At 48.6% G+C, this 17,813-nt stretch overlaps 1 protein-coding gene across 19 annotated transcripts in view; it reads left to right on the top strand.

The window, feature by feature from the left end:
• LOC116427961 (uncharacterized) overlaps positions 1 to 17,813 on the top strand; it is a 293,655-nt gene that overhangs the window by 90,158 nt on the left and 185,684 nt on the right. For 2 of the 19 annotated variants that reach the window (XM_031978930.2, XM_031978924.2), the window contains exon 1: positions 10,337 to 12,072. The exons of 16 other annotated variants lie outside the window; for them this stretch is intronic. In XM_031978930.2, coding sequence (XP_031834790.1) covers positions 11,871 to 12,072 — 202 coding nt within the window. In that variant the 5' untranslated portion in view covers positions 10,337 to 11,870. Of the gene's footprint in view, positions 1 to 10,335; positions 12,073 to 17,813 lie in introns of those variants that run through there. One more of the 19 variants, XM_031978922.2, reaches the window with a different exon arrangement.

Below are 17,813 nucleotides of genomic sequence, written 5' to 3'. Positions count from 1 at the left end.
GTTCGTTTGAACGCTTTCGGCCGAGGGCAGTGGGTATTCCTGCTCCTGCATTAGCACGAATAATCGAGGCACACGAACCGCGTTCGAACAGTCCCCGATAATCTCGGGAACCGTTCAATCGAGGCATGAACGAGTTCGCGTGCCGGTAATCGGTACAAGATTCTTCAAATTCTAATCTGTGTACAGACATTAATGCGCTGATTACCGTGTCGGATGCATGCCGCTGATACGGAGCTTCGGCCGGTGGTTCGGAAATTAATTGCGTATACACGACAGCATGTAAAATAAACTAGAATTTCTAACGTCGGAAGCAACACGAATTCGCGCGGACTATATTCCGCGAATCGCGTATTATATATTCCCCGTAAGAAAAACACTTGTTTTCGGTCTTATAGAAACTCCATTGCACCTCGGCGCAGCTTGTGAATCGAGCAAAGCGACGAATAAAGAGACCAGTCCGAAGAAAAACGAATCCGCAGAGAAACTGTGACAGTGTATTTGGCGCTATCTTCTCTTTTAGAATTTTCCAAACGCAGATGATTCGCGGCTCACGTTTATGGCACGCTTAATGATCTTCGGAACTGCGCGGACACATAAACGGATCTCGCCGTAAAAGGACACGGTGCAGAGGAATCGCGGAAAGAAGTCCGAGTTTCCCCGGGAAAATGAAAATGGCACCGCCCGAGAGCCGACTGACGGCCGCACGTTGCGGCCGCCTTTGGTCGGAACTCCATAAATTCGACTACTCGCATAAGGGAAATTGACGGTTAACCCTTTGCACTCTAAAGGCCTTCTGCTAGAATTACTAGACACAGTTTTTGAAAGTAGCTTAATGAGAAGTTATACGGAAATTGAATGAAGCTGCTATATTGCCACGGTGGTCATCGATGACCGGAAAAACTTGATTTTGAATAAAAATATTTAGTAACATAAGTAGCTACATCATAGCGTGATATGGCTAGTGTAATATTAAATCAGTAATAATTATTTTCAATATCATTTGCCTTTTTTATTAAAGAATAAGTATTGGTATAATATGTTAGTATATTAGTGTAATAATATATTATATTATAACACATTACCGGTTAATTCTTAGAAAAATGGCCGATTTTTCAATAAGATCAATTCATAAGTTCCTGATATACTCAAATATCTTATTATTTTTTCATAAGTATTAAACAAGTAATCTGTTTTAATAACATTTAATACCTCTTTAAATGGCGTGGCAGTTAGAAAAGTTACGAAGATAGGTTTAAATAAAAACGAGATTTTCCGTACGCAATGTGTTAGCCATTCAAAACGCTGGAACTTCTCGCGTTAACCTTTTGTGGATGAATGTCGACATTTTGAGACGAAATGTCTGTGTTTGGAAGACTACGTCGCGAACGAATGACTTAATCAGTGAAACAGCAAGAAATCAGAGCATAGTTTCCTTTTTCCCTATCAATTAACAAATCGATATATAATTTAGCTTGATCTGCCGAAGGTTCTGTACGTTTCAAAGAATCCTCGTCCGCAAAGGGTTAAGTTGCCGAGTTTCGCCGCAGAAACGGGCGCTCGGACGCGCGCGCCGGCGGGTTCCTTCGGCTCCGAGGTTCGCGCGCGATTCGGGACACGGCCGATTAGAAGGAAAAAGGGATTCTCGCGTGCGCGAATCAGTTGACTGAAACGGATCAATGGTAACGGGATCGGGTAACGCGACAAGCGTTTGAGTTAACTCCCTCTAATCCCGATTAGCAGCGCCGTGGACAGCGCGAGCGGAGCCGGCGTTAGTGGGTCACATCGGATCTCGTGCCAATTCGGTCTGTTCTCGCGATAATCTGAAGATAACCGACCGGGCCGGATGATATCGATAAAACTGGGTCGACGTGACGCGCGGCGCTCGTCGATTTTCCCGTCCAGTTTTCGAGTCGTGTTTCCCCTTTTGCTTTCGATTTTCCTTTTCTCCGCGCGCCGCTCTGTCTTGCCGTCCGAGCCGGACGACCGATTAGCTCGACCGTCGGAAAATCGACTCTTTCGCGGGCTTCCTGAGCGTCGATTTGCAACGGAAAACATGATCGCCGGAATAGATCACCGGCGATACTCGGTAAACGGCGATCGAGATGAGTGCGACTGCGTGCTCGCTAGAACGGGTCACTGGGAAATATCGCGAATAAATCGCGATCGTAACGAGTACCCATATACTAGCCGGTTAAATCGGTTTACTCTACTTCTGGAGTTTTTCAATATTTTATCGCCTATGCTTGATTGGCTCTAAATCTGTTACATTTCAAACCAACTCCCCTGTTATTAAGATTAGCGCCATAACATTCTTCTGGCCATGGGAACGCTGCAGGAGCAATAAGGATTGCATCTTGATTATTCAGTCCGATCGAATCGATTCGAAGATTATTTCCTGCGCGTTACATTCAAAATCCTTTTCCTAAAAATCAATGTGTATCACAGCATCGCGTTCTTCCGCTATCTACTTTGCAGAATTAATCGATTGAATGGTTCATATCTCGCTGTTCTCGAAGTCAACGTCGTACCGCGCGCCGCGCGCAGGAAAGGAGGAATAAAACGCGGCGCGACTTATCTACGCGCGTGCCGCCTCGCGGATCGCGTATCAACGCCGCTCGGTTTCCTTTGAAAAAAGCTACTGTTCGTTGCCCGCTTTCACCGCGTGCCATCTGCTCGCGCCACGAAACACGTACGAACGGTCTGTCTGGCTTCTTTTTAATTTAATTATTCTCGCTAGAGAGTACGTAGTTGGTCGGTGACTACAAACGGGCGACCCGCGTCGCGAATACGCGCGGCCCGGCTCGCGTTTTTCCTTTTTCCCCTCTGCCGCTCCGTTAGCGGCGCGAACGAGTCGCGGAGAAAACGCGTGCACGGTGGCTTGCTCGTCGAGGCGACCGGTCGATCCTGACTGACGCCGCGCAGGATTGATGCGGCTCGTTACAAAGTCCCGCGAAGCGTTCTATCGTCGGAGGACAAGGTGTAACAAACTCGTAAAATTGCTTTCGGCCTCACGGAGCGTTTTCTCGGATCGCTACCGCCGCGGCGAACGAGTTTCTTCCCTCGGAGGATGAAGTTTCGCGACTCGCTCGGCCAGTTTTCATCGCGTATTTTCGTAATGATACTCTTGCCGCTTGTAACTGCGCCGGGAGATTGATATTCTCGAATTCTCAGCTGTTCCTGTTCGAGGATAATGACTGCGCACGAATCGCGCGTATTAATCTTTGTTAGAATTTCGCGTTGTTCGGTTATCTAGCGCGGCTGGCGTTTCATCTGCAGGGAAATCGGGAATGTTTCGAAAGGTTCGTTTTTTCGTTACTAATGAACCATTGGTCTCGCCTTAATTAAACTCTTCGGCTGCGAACGGAGACTTTATACTCGATTCGACGCGGTAACACTTTGAGATAAGTTGGATTGAATTGCTGGGAAATCATAGCGCGATTTGCTCGCGATAAGGCTTTAATGAAAATGGCTCCTTAAAGTATCTCCCGGGCGCAAGGAGCCGAAGTCCGGACACAAGTGCAGCAACCATCTCGAGGCTCCCCGAAGTAGCCCGGCAATCGGAGCGAACCCTTTGTAGTCGAAACCGGGAATTGCTAAAATTGCTTTTCGCTGCAGGAAGCAGTCGCCCCTTTCAGAGCGTAGATAGCGGACCTGCAGACTTTGTTACCGGTAGATCGATTCGGCTTTCAGCCCGTGTTGCTTGTCCCCTCGGGGCGCCCTCACCTAAGGGCCATCGCCGATAAAGGATCAGCCCTGCGACCCTCCGGAATTGCTGCCCTTCGACACCCTAAAGTCTCTCTATTTAGCACTCCACTGTTTCAGCCGGAGCGGCGATATTGCACCTAACCGAACAGAATCTCGAAACTTCTCGTTCCATCGTTCGGAATACTTTCAAAGGCACACATTCATCATCAGGAAGAATACTCGCATTTAAACTGCAATATATCAAACGAAATCAGCCAATTAACGCGGTAACTGCTGCGTGGGTTATCGACGAGCAACGTTGATCTTTCCGCCCATGCTGTTTCTACGATTCATAATTAAAACGACCGCTGCATAGCTTTTCCATTGCACTCTCCGAACCAGAACGTATCCCATTACAAGCGAAACCGAATAATCCCGTTGAAGTGTTCCATGCAAGAAAACCGACGGTACGAAACCGAAGAATCCCTCAAGAAGCACTCATCCTAAATATAAACGGCCAAACATGTACGCTCTCGTGCAAGAGTTTCATGCATTCAAGTCGTCACCGTGTTCTCCAGGGGCTGCGATATTTTCCCGACAATGCGTCTCGTCTGTCTCGCGTCTGAATAGCGCGGTTCGCAAGAAGGTTGCGAACGCATCTTAGCCAGAAACGACCGTCGCAGACGGGAAGCTCGCGGCGCGGATCGCAGCTAGGCGGTTCGAACAATCGGCAGCTCCCGGGAGAAAGCACGTGATTTTTCGTAGGTCCGTGGCCGCGCGGAAGGGACCGTTTTTCTCGCGTTCGGTTCCTTTTTTAACGAGGCCACGCCCGAGCAAACAATGCGCGCTCGAGCGAAAGCGGTGCTCGCTTTTTGCCGGCGTCTCCCACCATCGCCGATGTCGAAGACATTTTTGCGGCGGCGCGGGCGTAGCAAAAACGATGGTAACTAATACGAACGGTACCCGGAGCTGGTTTCGGGGTCGGAGTCGCTCCGGGATTGCCGGTCACGTCTCGACGCCCCTTTTCTGGCCGATCGCGTATCGAGCATTACAATGCCGTTTGATATCATACGTCGCCGACGAGCTAACGGTAGCCACGCGGGTTCAGCGATGATATAATCGACGGGACTCCTCGTCCTCCCCGCGCAATAGGAATCCGGGGGGCTAATGGCTCTTTAATTCGCTGAACAGTTACTCCTCCGGCGACGTTGTCCCGCGAATGCGACGAATCTCTAGCCTTCGACGGGGCTAATGGCGTTCCTCGATAACGAAAGCGAGACCTTTTTGCGCGTGGGGCAAGATTATCAATTTGATTCGCTACGGGCACTATGGCCATTGTGGAACTTTCTTTTCGTGGAAGCTGTGTTTTATGGGCTGACAGCTTCTTGGAACAATGACTGCCGACCAATTACTACGGAACGAGTGCGAATTGCCAGTTCCAGAAGTAGGCTGCGAGTTTTGTGCGTTCGGAGGGATCGGTCGAGATTAGGTTGCGAGTGTCTTATTCGTTGCACGTTTTATTTTCCTCCGGCTCGCGTCGAAAGTTTCAATTAGAACTCTAAGGTGCTCGTTTAATAGTTTAGAGGATATTCGACACTGGGAGTCCACGCTGGCAGTCAGCCCGTCCACAACAAAGCGTTCCACTAACACAGTGTTCCATTATTTCAGCTCCAGATATCACCCACCTCTAATTCGTTGTTCCACAAGACTTCCCGCCATCGATCAATCATCCCGTCAGGTTTCATATTCTCTCTCGCGAGATTAAAGAAACTCCATTTCCCGCTACGACGTAAAGCCTTCGAACGCTTCGAAAGGAAGCACCGCAAAAACCAGGAGTATCAATACAACAACTTACCTTATCTTGGTTAGAAATCCGATTTCTCGGTGATTACCTCGTAACGTCGACCCTCGGTCCACGGACAATCGACTTCCTCGCAGGGTTAACCCTTTGCACTCGCTAGTTTTTCAGAAATATACCGATACTGCACACAACGGTGCATTACAGAGAGTTTAATCCTCCTTCGTTCCAAAATAAGTTTTCACATTATCTACAAACGAACTTAAATGGAACACAGATTTCGAAACGAAGCTGCATTAAACTTCGCACAGTAAATTAATAATCCCAGTTCATGTATATTTACCTTATACCCCATTTACAAATTGCCCATAATGAACCAGAATATTAACATACACTTCGCAGCGAAGGTAATATTAAACAGCAACCCCTTCCAAACGATTCATCGAAATATCCAAAACGTCAGCAGATGAAGCTAAATTATACAACTGCTTAACACTAGAAGTACGAAGCACTTGAACTGACCCAAAGTGTTTTATAAAACATAATTCTCTATTTACTAAGATTTCAGTTGGCTTATATTACAATGTATCACTAAATCGTTAACGATTCCTCAGAGAAGCATTTGTTTCCAGTAATTATAAAAGAAATCAACAATGGGTCATTCTAACTCACCTAGTAGTTCTAGTGTTAAATACCAGAAAAATACAGAAACTACATGCTGAGCTATTCCATTAACCCTTTGCGTACGAATATCGACATTTCGGTCAGATGAAATTTTCATATTTGGAATACCAATCTGCAAACGAGTGACTCAATTACTTGAACAGCAAGTGATCAGTGTATACTTCCGTTTTTTACTGTTTAAACACTCTATGTATAATTTAGCTTCACATGTTGCAAGCTTTGTGCACTTTAACGAGTGTTCGTCCGCAAAGGGTTGATCCCTATCTTCGAACCCTGAGAATTTCATCTCGAAACGTCGACGTTCGCTCGGAAGAGGTCAAACCCAACAGGTTCACTCTCTCGAATCAAGTGGTCACTCGGAGTTATCTCTCGCGAAGGGTTAACAGCATCCGGAAGCGTTTCAGTGCGTCAGCCGGTAAAAACGCGCCAGCGGTTGGGATACCGTCTCGATTAGCCGTAGGCGCTTGGGACGCTTCCTAGCATCAGTGACAAAGTGCCGGGGGCAAAAAGTCAAGGAAGATCTCTGTCAATCAGCGCGCGGCGCGCGCCCTTGGCTCCCGATATCCCGTGGCTATCGAGCAGGCTCGCCGAGGCATCCGCGAAGCCGGCGATCGACGTCGGACCGGTCGGGCACGCCGGTCTTGGCATATTAGTCCCCGTAAAGGGGCATCGATCGCCGTTTCAGCGACTTCGTACACGAGGCACGCACGCGGAAGATCGAGCCGCAAGAAGCGCTCTAGCGTCCCGACGCCTGTAACAGTATACCGAACGTCGGAGGAACTTCTGTCTGGCTGGAGCGCTGTCCAGGTCTTGCCCTCCTCCGACGATCCACCGTTTTTTTCCTTCCGGCTTCCGTGGGACGGGCTCGAATCTTTTAAGCCGCAGACCGGCGGCGGAATATTGATGGCCGCTCAAGATTCCCCGGAATTTTGGAGATGGCCACCGGCGAACGGAAGTTCCGCTGTTCGGCTTTGATAGCTCTCGATTAGACCGGCTCGGGCAAGGCTGTTAGGTCGGCAAGGCTCGAGCGCGCTCGGTGGTAGTTGTCGAGCTCGAGTGCAGCGCGCATTCCGGGGTTCTATTGAGTATCGGGTTTGAAACGGAAGAAGTTGATTGCTCGGAGAGTGTACCGGTTGACTCATCTTACGGTCTCCCGATTAATTTGGTTGCTGGAAAAAAGATGCGTTACGGTGAACTCGGCCGGCGTCAAAGAACGTTTGATGCCGGTTCTTTCCGCTGGTAATAGAAGGTGTACAGAGGTGGATAATAATTCATTTCCTTCGCGGTAACATCGGTCACGTTATATAGCCTCTGCCAGGCGTCTCGCCTTATATAGATTACCGATGGAAAAAGAATCCTTGCGTGCCGCGGTGATTCGATAAAGTCCAGTGTCATCTAAGGAAGATTGAATCGGTACTCGAATCGACGGAGCAAATCGACGTAATTTTTAATGGAAGATCGCGCGGATCTTTAAACGGTTACGTCAACTGTCGTTGAAGTAACGACGATTCGGAGCCACGGCTGCGGCGACCTTAATGACGCGACCAGTGCCCGGGAACGCGTTTATTTTCAACTGTTTTTTCCCTCCCGTTCGTTTCTTTTTTTCCTCTCGAGCCGAACACTCGGTTAGTGGGTGAAGAAGAACAGGCAATCCGACAAATCGCCGAGACGCTCGTCTAACGGGTCGGCCATTAGACGCCGCGATTATTCTTTATAGGCCCGCGAACGATCGCGTTCCAGCTCGCGCGTACCTCTCTGTGCTCTTTTCCCCGGATCGTCCACCGTTCTGGGAATCGTTCTCTAACGATCGGCCGGTTCGCGGAGAACAGTTTCGGCGCGGCCCCGTGAAACATTCCCCGGCTATAAAATCGAGGTTCGCGCAAATTGCTGACCGCAGCTGGCCGTTGCATCGCGACCAGGATACTCTCTCGCATCGCGAGGCTTCACACTCGAGTGCATCACACCTCCCACGTTCTTTCACGCGTCCCCGCTCCGACGCAACGCCCGACGCCGGTTTATTTTCGACCGAAAAACCGCCGGGTGTCTCCGCAAGCGACGAACGAGTCTGGAAAGCCGAGGGAAATTCGTCGGGCTCGTTTAGTTCCCAGTCTGTTGCGTTTTACTGGACCGACGACAAGAATTTATACCGTTTTTCATGGCGCCCAGCGCGTTCGCATGGGTTACAATTGAAATGTTTCCGCGTGAGGATTATTTTCAGCGAACGAAAACTTTTAGAGGAGATAATTAGTTTAGATTTGGTATTGATTGTCGGAGGTGTACTTTTGAAATTGGAAGGTATGCGAATACGCAGTCTGCTTATTACTTCGAAGGAAGAAATTGGAGATCTTCAGCTCCCTGTTCTACTTTCGGATTCTTCGCGCTGTTAAAAACGTGAGTCGCAATCGCGAGACGGGATAAGGGAATGCAGTGATCGCAGAGGATGCTACCTTTCCCGATTCGACTCGTTTCGCGTAACTTTCTAGCCGCGCCGCTGTTGTCCATTGTTGACTCATTCAGCTGGACACGCTATAAATATTTATAATGCGCACCGGGAATGTAAATGTCGGTTTCGTTAACGGAACAAAGCCGACGCGCAAAATGCCATTCGAGGGACGGTAAGAATTTTAATCGAATAATGAAAATTATATAACCGATATAGATATACACAGCGTATCGCAACGGTGGAAATAATAAATAATTACGAGCGAAGCTTGGACCGGGGCCATTAATCGAAAACTCCGACGGCGTTCATTTATCACGTATGCATCACTAAAATTTCACGTCATATTTTCGTAAACATTCCCGCTCGTTCGAAACGCAGGTTTTGTTGAAACTCCCCACAAAAGCTACCAAAAAATAATGCCCCGGCTTGGACAAAAACTTTCTCCGCAATTTTCCGTGGCCGTCGGAGAACAGAGAACCGCGAGCAACGCGTTCCCCCGGAGGCGGATTATTTTCAATGCCCCCATCCTCGCGCGCGTATTAATCAAAACACGGCATTAAACCGCGGTAACGTTGAATTACACATTTAATAATCTTGTTTCGTTTTAACGGAGCGTGGTGCGCGCGTTACGGTACTCGAAAACTAATGCGCGCAGCATCGTCGAAGTATTTCCCCCGCGATCTCGATCCTTCCGTCGAGTCGGCGAGCTGATTCGCGAATCGGTATTCTCGGAGCCATGACCGTTGCGTCGGCCGCGCATAAATATGTATTCGCTGCGCGGCGCGGCGCGGCGCGGCCTCGCGCGTATGCTTTATCGTAACGCTAATGGCCATCGGTTTGAGTCCACTTCCCCCGGCTCGGTATTTTGGAATACAGCGAACCCGCGCAATTATTTTTTAATTGTACCTCTCCGTAAAGTAATTGCCATCTGTCAGAGTCCATCGCGGCCAGCGGGCCCCCCCTCGCCCGTGGAACATAACCGTGAAACCGAACCGAACCGAACCGAACGCCCGAATGCGAATGAGCAATAACGCTCGCGCGGCAATAAATGGAAACAGGTGTGCGCGCCGCTCGGGGATTCAATTATAAAACTAATAACGAAAACGCTTAGACTCGCGTCTCAGTGGCTAAATCGGCCGAGTATCCGCGGCAACGATAAATATCTTAATTAAAACGAATGAAACGGCACTCTCCGGGTGTTCTCAGCCAAAACGGCCCCATCCCCCGTCGGAACCGCAGCCCTCGGACGCCTCGCACGGGAAATTGATTTATCCGTCCGAGAATAAACTCCGGATTTCACAAAAGGCTCTCCCGCTAAAAGCGGATTGTTCGCGAGACACGCTCGTACAAAGATAAACGCTTCGTCTCGTATTTTATCCCGACTCGCGCTCGGAAGATCCAGATCAACGGCGTTTTTCATTCCGGCGAGCGAGTGGAGTCGCGCGGGCTCGTTCAAACGCACGGCGAGAGAGGGACAGAGAAGAGGGTGGTACGCGAGGGGGTGGCGAGAGAGTTTCAGTAGAAATTACGTTAGTCGCGCGCGGGCCCGGCCTCGTCCGGATGAAATCTCGCCGTGGGGGGACAAATGAAAAATCCCGGTGTGTGTGTTGTGTGTCCGTCGCGGCGCGGGCCGATCGCGTCCCCGCGTGCTCGGGGATTTCCGGCACCCCTCGGCGCCGCTCGAGACCGCGCTGCACCGCGGCGTCATTCAGTCGAACGCTGACCGCCACGCGCGAAGGATCGCGTTACCGTCGACGAGCGCGCGCTGCCACGAGTCACGGCTGTCATCGACTGGCCGCCGTGTGTTCAACCTGTCGCGACAGCCGCACCACGTAGCCCGGCGAGCACAGCTCTTCCGGCGGTGACCGATCGATCTTGGTTCCCGTTTGATCGGTGCCGCGCTCGCAGCTCTTTAAGCTGGCACGTGCTTCCTGTTTCGGAGCATCCTCCCACGGTATCCAGCGTGCTCCGTTATTTTCCTAGCGCCAAAGCGGCCGTCCGAGATTCCGTAAACACGCTCCGTTCGCCGGAGCGCGCGGGCAAACGTGACCGACCAAGTGAATCGCGCAGGACCACCGCTCCGGGACTGTCAAGCCGATCAAACGGCTCGTCGCGTTCGACGCTGAATCGAGGACCTCTGTGCTCGCTGTCGGAATTTCGACCGATCTGGAGCGGCTCCCGAGGAGGACACCCAGCTCGGCTGTTAAACGACTCGAACGACAGCGGCGCGGTCAATTCCGCCGCGTGTCACGCTCTCGCGCGAACCGCCTCTCCTCCCCCGTTCCGCAGAGTTGACTGACCGAGTGACTCAGAAGATCGCGAGCGCGCCTCTCGTCCCCGCCTCGCCGATCGAAGATACGTCGCGCGTGCAACGCGCCCGTCTCTATCGTGACGCGCCGGATTCGACAGCGGCGAACACCTTTCGAGGATCGAGAGAAGGGGGGATCACGGGGAGAGACCGTCATCCCGGTGCCACGCGAGTCCAGCGAACCGTTCGGGACCGGCGAACCGCGCTGCCAGACGATCCGCAATTAGCGATCGACAAAACTGCTGGCCGGTAATTAGTGGCGGATTAATTGGAACGCGTAGCTGCGCGTCGAGCCGCGATGAGAGAGGAGAGCCCTGTGGGAGGGTCGAACGAGTGACTGCCAACGCGCCGCGCGCTCCTCGCTTTGGGTCTAGTCGATCCTCTTTTTTGGCTGGTTCCCGTCTGACGATCGGACCGTGGATTCTAGCCTCCGTTGGAAGAGAGAAATATCACTCTAGTGGAAGCTTCTGATATTCTCTGAGCTGTAGCAAATTAACATTCGACTGTGAATGCTGCACGCGTCTCTTGAAACAGAGAAATAGCTGTCTGCAGCGTGCTGTCCGATACTACTTGAAACGCTACGGTTTCAGCTGCAGAGAAGTAACGTTTGAATTGACAGTCGAACTGTGAATACTGCAATCTTCTCGAGAAATATTAACACTGATATTCTAATATTTAGAATATTACGAATTTTAATCGATTCGGTGTAATCGCAAGGGTTCGTCTGCTGGATAATTCAACCGTCGAGGGTGATCAGTGTGTTGAAGACAACTGATTTCTCAGTCGAACCCGTAGGAGTTAATAGCGAAGTGCGAAAGGGTGCTGCCGAGGGGTGGTGAGGTGGTGATATCGGGGATAACGAGGAGGGAACTCCGACGGTCAGCGTGTCGGGAATCGGGTGCGAGGATGCGCCATCGGGCGACAACGCGATCCTCGATAATCGCGACGATAGGATGTTGACGGCCCGTTCTGGGCCTCTTGGGCTCGGCGTGCCGCGAACCCTGGGGCCCGCGGAGGGGAGCGATCATCTCTTCCTGCTGCCGGAAAGGGCACTGATCATGGACAGCACCCACCTGAGACAGGACCTGGCCGGTCTAGACTTCAACTTGCATCTGAACCTGCTCCACACCGCGCCCCGTGGCAACGTCTGGCTATGTGAGTCGATTGATTGACTACTAGGTCACTGCCGACCACTTCTCCGGGTCACCTTTTACGGCTTACGACAGCGCTGGGTTAGCTCTGGGTTGGAGTATTATTTCGAATGCTGAATAGGAAACATTATAGTCCATTCTGGCTCGGTTCTTTATGGAATCGAAGGTAACTCGGAACGATTTCGTGAAAGTATTTTCCTTTATTGAGATTCTGTGTTTAGCAGTTGAATTTTGAGGAGGTTAGAAATTATACATTTTCGTATCGAGGATTCTGTATTAATTCTTTGCACTCGGGAATATTTTTCTCAACGAATATTCATTATTTTCTGGTGATGTGTCGATGGTACGTTTTGATATTGATATAAGAATGTATTTTGGGTAAGTTAAGGGATGGAACTATTTTATTTTGATGCTCCAGGCGTTGATACGTTATACGAAATTTAATGTTGAATTTAAAAACTTTGAGATCCTGGTGGGTCAAGTTAAATGGCGACTGGAAGGCGCCTCTCGAGTGCAATGGGTTAATATTAGGATTTCGAATGCTGAATAGGAAACATTATAGTCCATTCTGGTTAGATTCTTTATGGAATCGAAGGTAGTTAGGAACGATTTCGTAAAAGTATGTTCTTTTGGGATTCTGCTTTGTGTTTAGCAGTTGAATTTCGAAGAATTTAGAAATTATACGTTTTCGAATTGAGGATTTTCTATTAGTATTAGGATTTCGTATGGAATTGTTGTGCCATAGAAGATTGAAATACTGTTTTATTTTAACTGTACAACTGATATGTTGAATAGTATACGAAGATTTTATATCTGCAACATTTTTGCTCGATTTATAGCCGTCGGGATCCATCCTGTTCGTCGTTGAATAGTTCGTGAGGTTTCCCAAGAGTATTTTCGCGAGGAAACAGTGATACGTTATTAGCACTGTCGTTTGTAGGTTAATTTAAAAAGATACGTGCAGATAAGGGAGTGTTCGGGGATAAGCAGAAATTTCAATGAAATGTGCAGGGATTCGATATGCAAAGTTAGAACGCTATGAATGTTTGAATATGAGAATAGAGGCGCTGTTGGTTGGTTTCGTGGGACAGGATGCATACGAAGGCGAATTAGCATGGACGTGCGGAGGTAATTTGAATAATGGCGAATTCATAATTACAAGTGTTAGTGAGTCTAGTATTATAATTGGACGGTTTCAAGGAGATATCAAATTTCAGAATTTCATTTTCACGGTTACTCGTGTTCACCGAGGGATCCCGCTCAACCTTTCGTGTCCTAATAAAATATTACGAGTCGGCGGTTGCAGTCCCATTTGCATACGGAAAGAAATCGAAATCTCGATTTCACGTTCTAACGTTTCTGTACATCCGTAGTACCGTTCCCTAGATCTAGTCTTCGTTTTCATGGAAATATTCCTTTCGCGCTTGTTTCTCCCCCGACCGCGAGTGAGAAATTCGCGAAGCACGCTCGAGCCGCGAGCACGCTTTGTTCGGCGAACGCGAAGTTTAAAGTGTACGCCGCCAGCGCGTTACGTTCATCGACAGTATTTCAGCATTACAAAAACATCCATCACTCTCCGCTGTTTGCATAGTCGGCGCATCTGCTATTCGTTTCCGTGCGAACCGCTGTTTCAATATTTCCACGAGGTCCGAGCAATTAAGCTATCGCGCGGCGATTTTTTGCCTTTCAAAGCGACTTCGCGAAGTCAATTACGCCGACTTTATTCTCCCAACGGGTTTCTTTCGCACGCTCGCTTCGGTTTTTGCTGTAATGTCGCGGCGAACGACGGTTTTTTTGATCAGATATAGGTAATCTGGCTAAGTAAAGCGTGGATCGTCTGGTATCGGCTCGGATTACGCGAAACTTCGTTCGGCCGTCTGCTACAACCGAATCGCGCTCCTGGGAGCGCCATTGTAGCGACCGGCTGGAACTTTTAATTGGAACAACGGATTATACGCAAAACGAATACGACATTCTGTTTCGGTAGCTGGAACTCGGACGCAACGCGAGTTGCATTCCTCGCGAATACCGATACTCGATTCGCCGGCTCCATTCTCCGTGAGGTATTGTTTATTAACAAAGGAATTCGGATAAAAATTGTTTTGGTGGTTCACCGGAGATTTTTCTAGCCGCGAATTCTTCTCGTTCGTGTTTGGAACGCCTTCACGGTCCGCGGCTCGGGAGTATTCGACTCTGAAAATAACGATTGTACACGCGGCGGGTAAAGGATTCATAGTATAAATATTCGATTACCAGTGCAATAATTCTGCTTGATGCGATGGTGGCACGGATGCGGAAACCGTGATGCTTCGAAAAGTATTAATAACGCGCAAGCATGTAGCCACAAAGATGCCAGACCCGGTGTACACGTAGGTAATAAAGTTTAATTAGCGACTTCATTTGATATGCAATTTAATAAAGCGTGGATTATTAAAGACACATACCGCCCAGCCTTTTTCGAAATTGGCACGTGAAAATGTGCGTTCGCTCGAAGGTTCACACTCTACTAATAATTGGAATGATAATTGAAAACAATATCCTAAACAGTGGAACTAATGTGCCCTTGTTAAAGCGTTTTTATGCGCTCCTGCTTTCAAATAAATCTCTAACACGCGACTGGTTCGTTGAACTCTCGAAATGTGTTCAAAATCTCTACGAAAAAAAAACTGGTTTCCAGTACGTTTATATTCGTTCCCCGAGGATGAAGTGAAGCAGCTGGTACGGGAAACCTTAGACTATCACGATCGAAACTTGCAATAACTTTCATATGCCAAGGTAAACAATTAAAACAACCTTCCCGCGTCAAGATAAAAAATTGCAACAGCCTTCTCACACCAAGATCAAATGTTGCAACAATTTTCCTATACCAAGGACAACGATTGCAACAACTTTCCTTCGTTAGAATCAAAAATTGCAACAATCTTCCTACACGAAGATAAAAAATTACAACCATCCTCCATTAAACTCTGAAATTCCATCGATCTTCCTATACTAAGACAAAACATCTCACAGTTCCTTGAATGACAACAATTACAACAACCTTCCTTCGTTAAAATAAAAAATTGCAACAATCTTCCTACACGAAGATCCAAAATTGCAACCATCTTTCATTAAACTCTGAAATTCCACCGATCTTACTGCACCAAGACAAAACATTTTAAAGTTCTTTGAAGGACAACAATTGCAACAGTTTTCCTTCGTTAAAATCAAAAATTGCAACAATCTTCCTACACGAAGATAAAAAATTACAATCATCCTCCACTAAACGCTGAAATTCCATCGATCTTCCTACACCAAGACAAAACATTTTAAAGTTCTTTGAAGAACAACAATTGCAACAATTTTCCTTCGTTAAAATCAAAAGTTGCAACAATCTTCCTACACGAAGATCAAAAATTACAACTATCCTCCACTAAACTCTGAAACTCCATCGATCTTCCTATACCAAGACAAAACATTTCACAGTTCCTTGAATGACAACAATTACAACAACTTTCCTCCGTTAGAATCAAAAATTGCAACAATCTTCCTACACGAAGATAAAAAATTACAATCATCCTCCACTAAACTCTGAAACTCCATCGATCTTCCTACACCAAGACAAAACATCTTACAGTTCCTTGAAGCTTCACTACATTTATACAATCTCGAAGTCTCGCACGACACGCTCCTAAATAACAAGAAACCAATTAACCACCTTATTACAGGGTTGACTGCGTGGCAGATGGGAATTAGTTAGAAAACAGAATATCTCGCAGTCGATGCGTGTTCCGGCAAAGAAGCAGCGCAGCATCACTCGAAGGCAAGAAGTTCCTCGTTCCCCTGCCATATTTCTTAGCACTTCATTATCCGGTTGAACGTTGCGGCCAACGCGAAGCGTCGCTGCAAGATGTATCGCGGAACAAGTTCGCTTTTCTTTCGGCGGTGCGCGCGGCGAGGCGCGAGATAGTTTCATTCTGTTCGCTCGGGCCGGAGTCGAGTAGCTGGAAACTTGCCTCGCGCGATACGCCGCGCGTATTTTCCGCGCCGAAAGTTTTCCATCGCGGCCGCCTCCGGTGAATGGCCACCGGAGGGATCATTTGTCGCGGAACTCGTCACAGTTCCGTCGCGGAGACTCCTCCGTCGCGGTCCCCGCGGCGCGCCGCTTGTCATTGTTATCGACAATCGAGCGTGAAACGCGCCGCGATAAGCGCATTCGTTCGACGTTACACGGTGTTCTCCGTTTCCCGCGAGCTCTCGATGAACAAAGAAGCATAGCAACTCGCAAGGCTGAGTCTGCAAATGAAAATAGCACGTTCTCCACGAGTCGCGGGAGCTTGGTCGCGTTGATTGTGAATATTGAAAATGAGAATAATTTTTATCGTGTTTCCTGGACAAATTTCGCTAACCGAGTATTCTTCGCTGCGACGATTCGGAAACTCGAGGTTGAACAGAGAACATTGAACTTTTATCACGCTTTCTGAGTTTGGGGAAATTGTGACTTGGAAAATCGAGTTTGAAAATGGAAATAATGCTTACGATGGTTCTGTACGTAGGAATATTTTGATACGCGTGAGCTTATTCCCCGTCGCTGCGTTCCCAAAAATTCCAAAGAGAAAATAACATTATATTCTCGTCGCGTTTCCCGAGTCCCGGGAAACTCAGTACTCGCGAGAGCGTGTTCCGCGACGATAGGAGAGCCGCCTGTGGATATGAAAATAACAGTTATCGTGTTCCCTGGATCCAAGAAAATCGACGTAATCTCGTAGCTTATTCGCCGTCGCGACAGCTCGGGAAGCCAAGTTCGAAAGGGAAAACATCGCTGTATTCTCATCGCGTGTACCGAGTTTAGGGAAACGTTAGTGATCCCGAAAGCGTGTTTCGCATCGGAAGTGCTGGGAAATTCCAGTTCGAAAATGAAAGAAACACTCGCCTTCCCTGGAAATTCAGGGAGATGAAATTGATCGCAGCACCGCGTCTCTCCGCGACAACTCGCGGAATCGAGTTTGCGAGCGAGAATAACACTCGTCGCGTTCTCCCGTGTCCAGGAAAATTTTCGTCTACGCTGGACGTGTTCGCGTCGCGAGTGCCGGGAGAGCCGAGGTTGGAAATGCATATAACACTTGTCGCGTTCCGTGAATCCGGAAAATTCAGCTCGCCGCGGGAACGTGTTTCGCCGCGCGACACGAAAAAGACGCCGGAACTCGCGCACGTATCGCGTTCTCGTTTCACGATCCCTTAAAGCCCGCTTCGCTCGATCGTTCCCGCGGATCCATCTGGCCACGGGATATTTATGGGATGTCTGGGGAATGTATTTCTCTGACGGACTCCCGATGCCTCGAGCACGTTACGCGGAATTTTAGGGTGTTCCCCCCTCAATTCCTCCGGGAATTCCTGCGGGAATTATTTCTTACGGTGAAGAGCAAGACCGTCGAGAATGTAGCGGGTTCCTTTCGGATGTTTTGAATGCACGGAGCCGACGCCGCTCGTCACTGAATTCGGATCCGCGGGAAAAATGTTGATACGAAGAAATCTGCTCGCCGCAAGAACCTCGTTGGCCAATAAACATTTTTCTCCGGGAATTCTGGTGAAATTTTCTCGTTCAAGGTGTCCATTTGAGTTTACGATCGTATTGTTATGGTTTTTTGCGGTCCGCTCGGATTGATGGGTTTACCGAGTTCTTTTTTTCGAGATAGTGTTCGAATTGGAAGCGCTGTTTGCACAGCGCTCGCGAGTGTCAATACGGACGCCATTGCGCATCTGCCG

This window comes from Nomia melanderi, chromosome 6 (genome assembly GCF_051020985.1).
Source record: "Nomia melanderi isolate GNS246 chromosome 6, iyNomMela1, whole genome shotgun sequence".
In the NCBI taxonomy this organism is placed as follows: Eukaryota; Metazoa; Arthropoda; class Insecta; order Hymenoptera; family Halictidae; genus Nomia; species Nomia melanderi.
The sequence above is the reverse complement of the archived record's forward strand: the minus strand, read 5'-3'. Positions and strand labels throughout refer to the sequence as shown.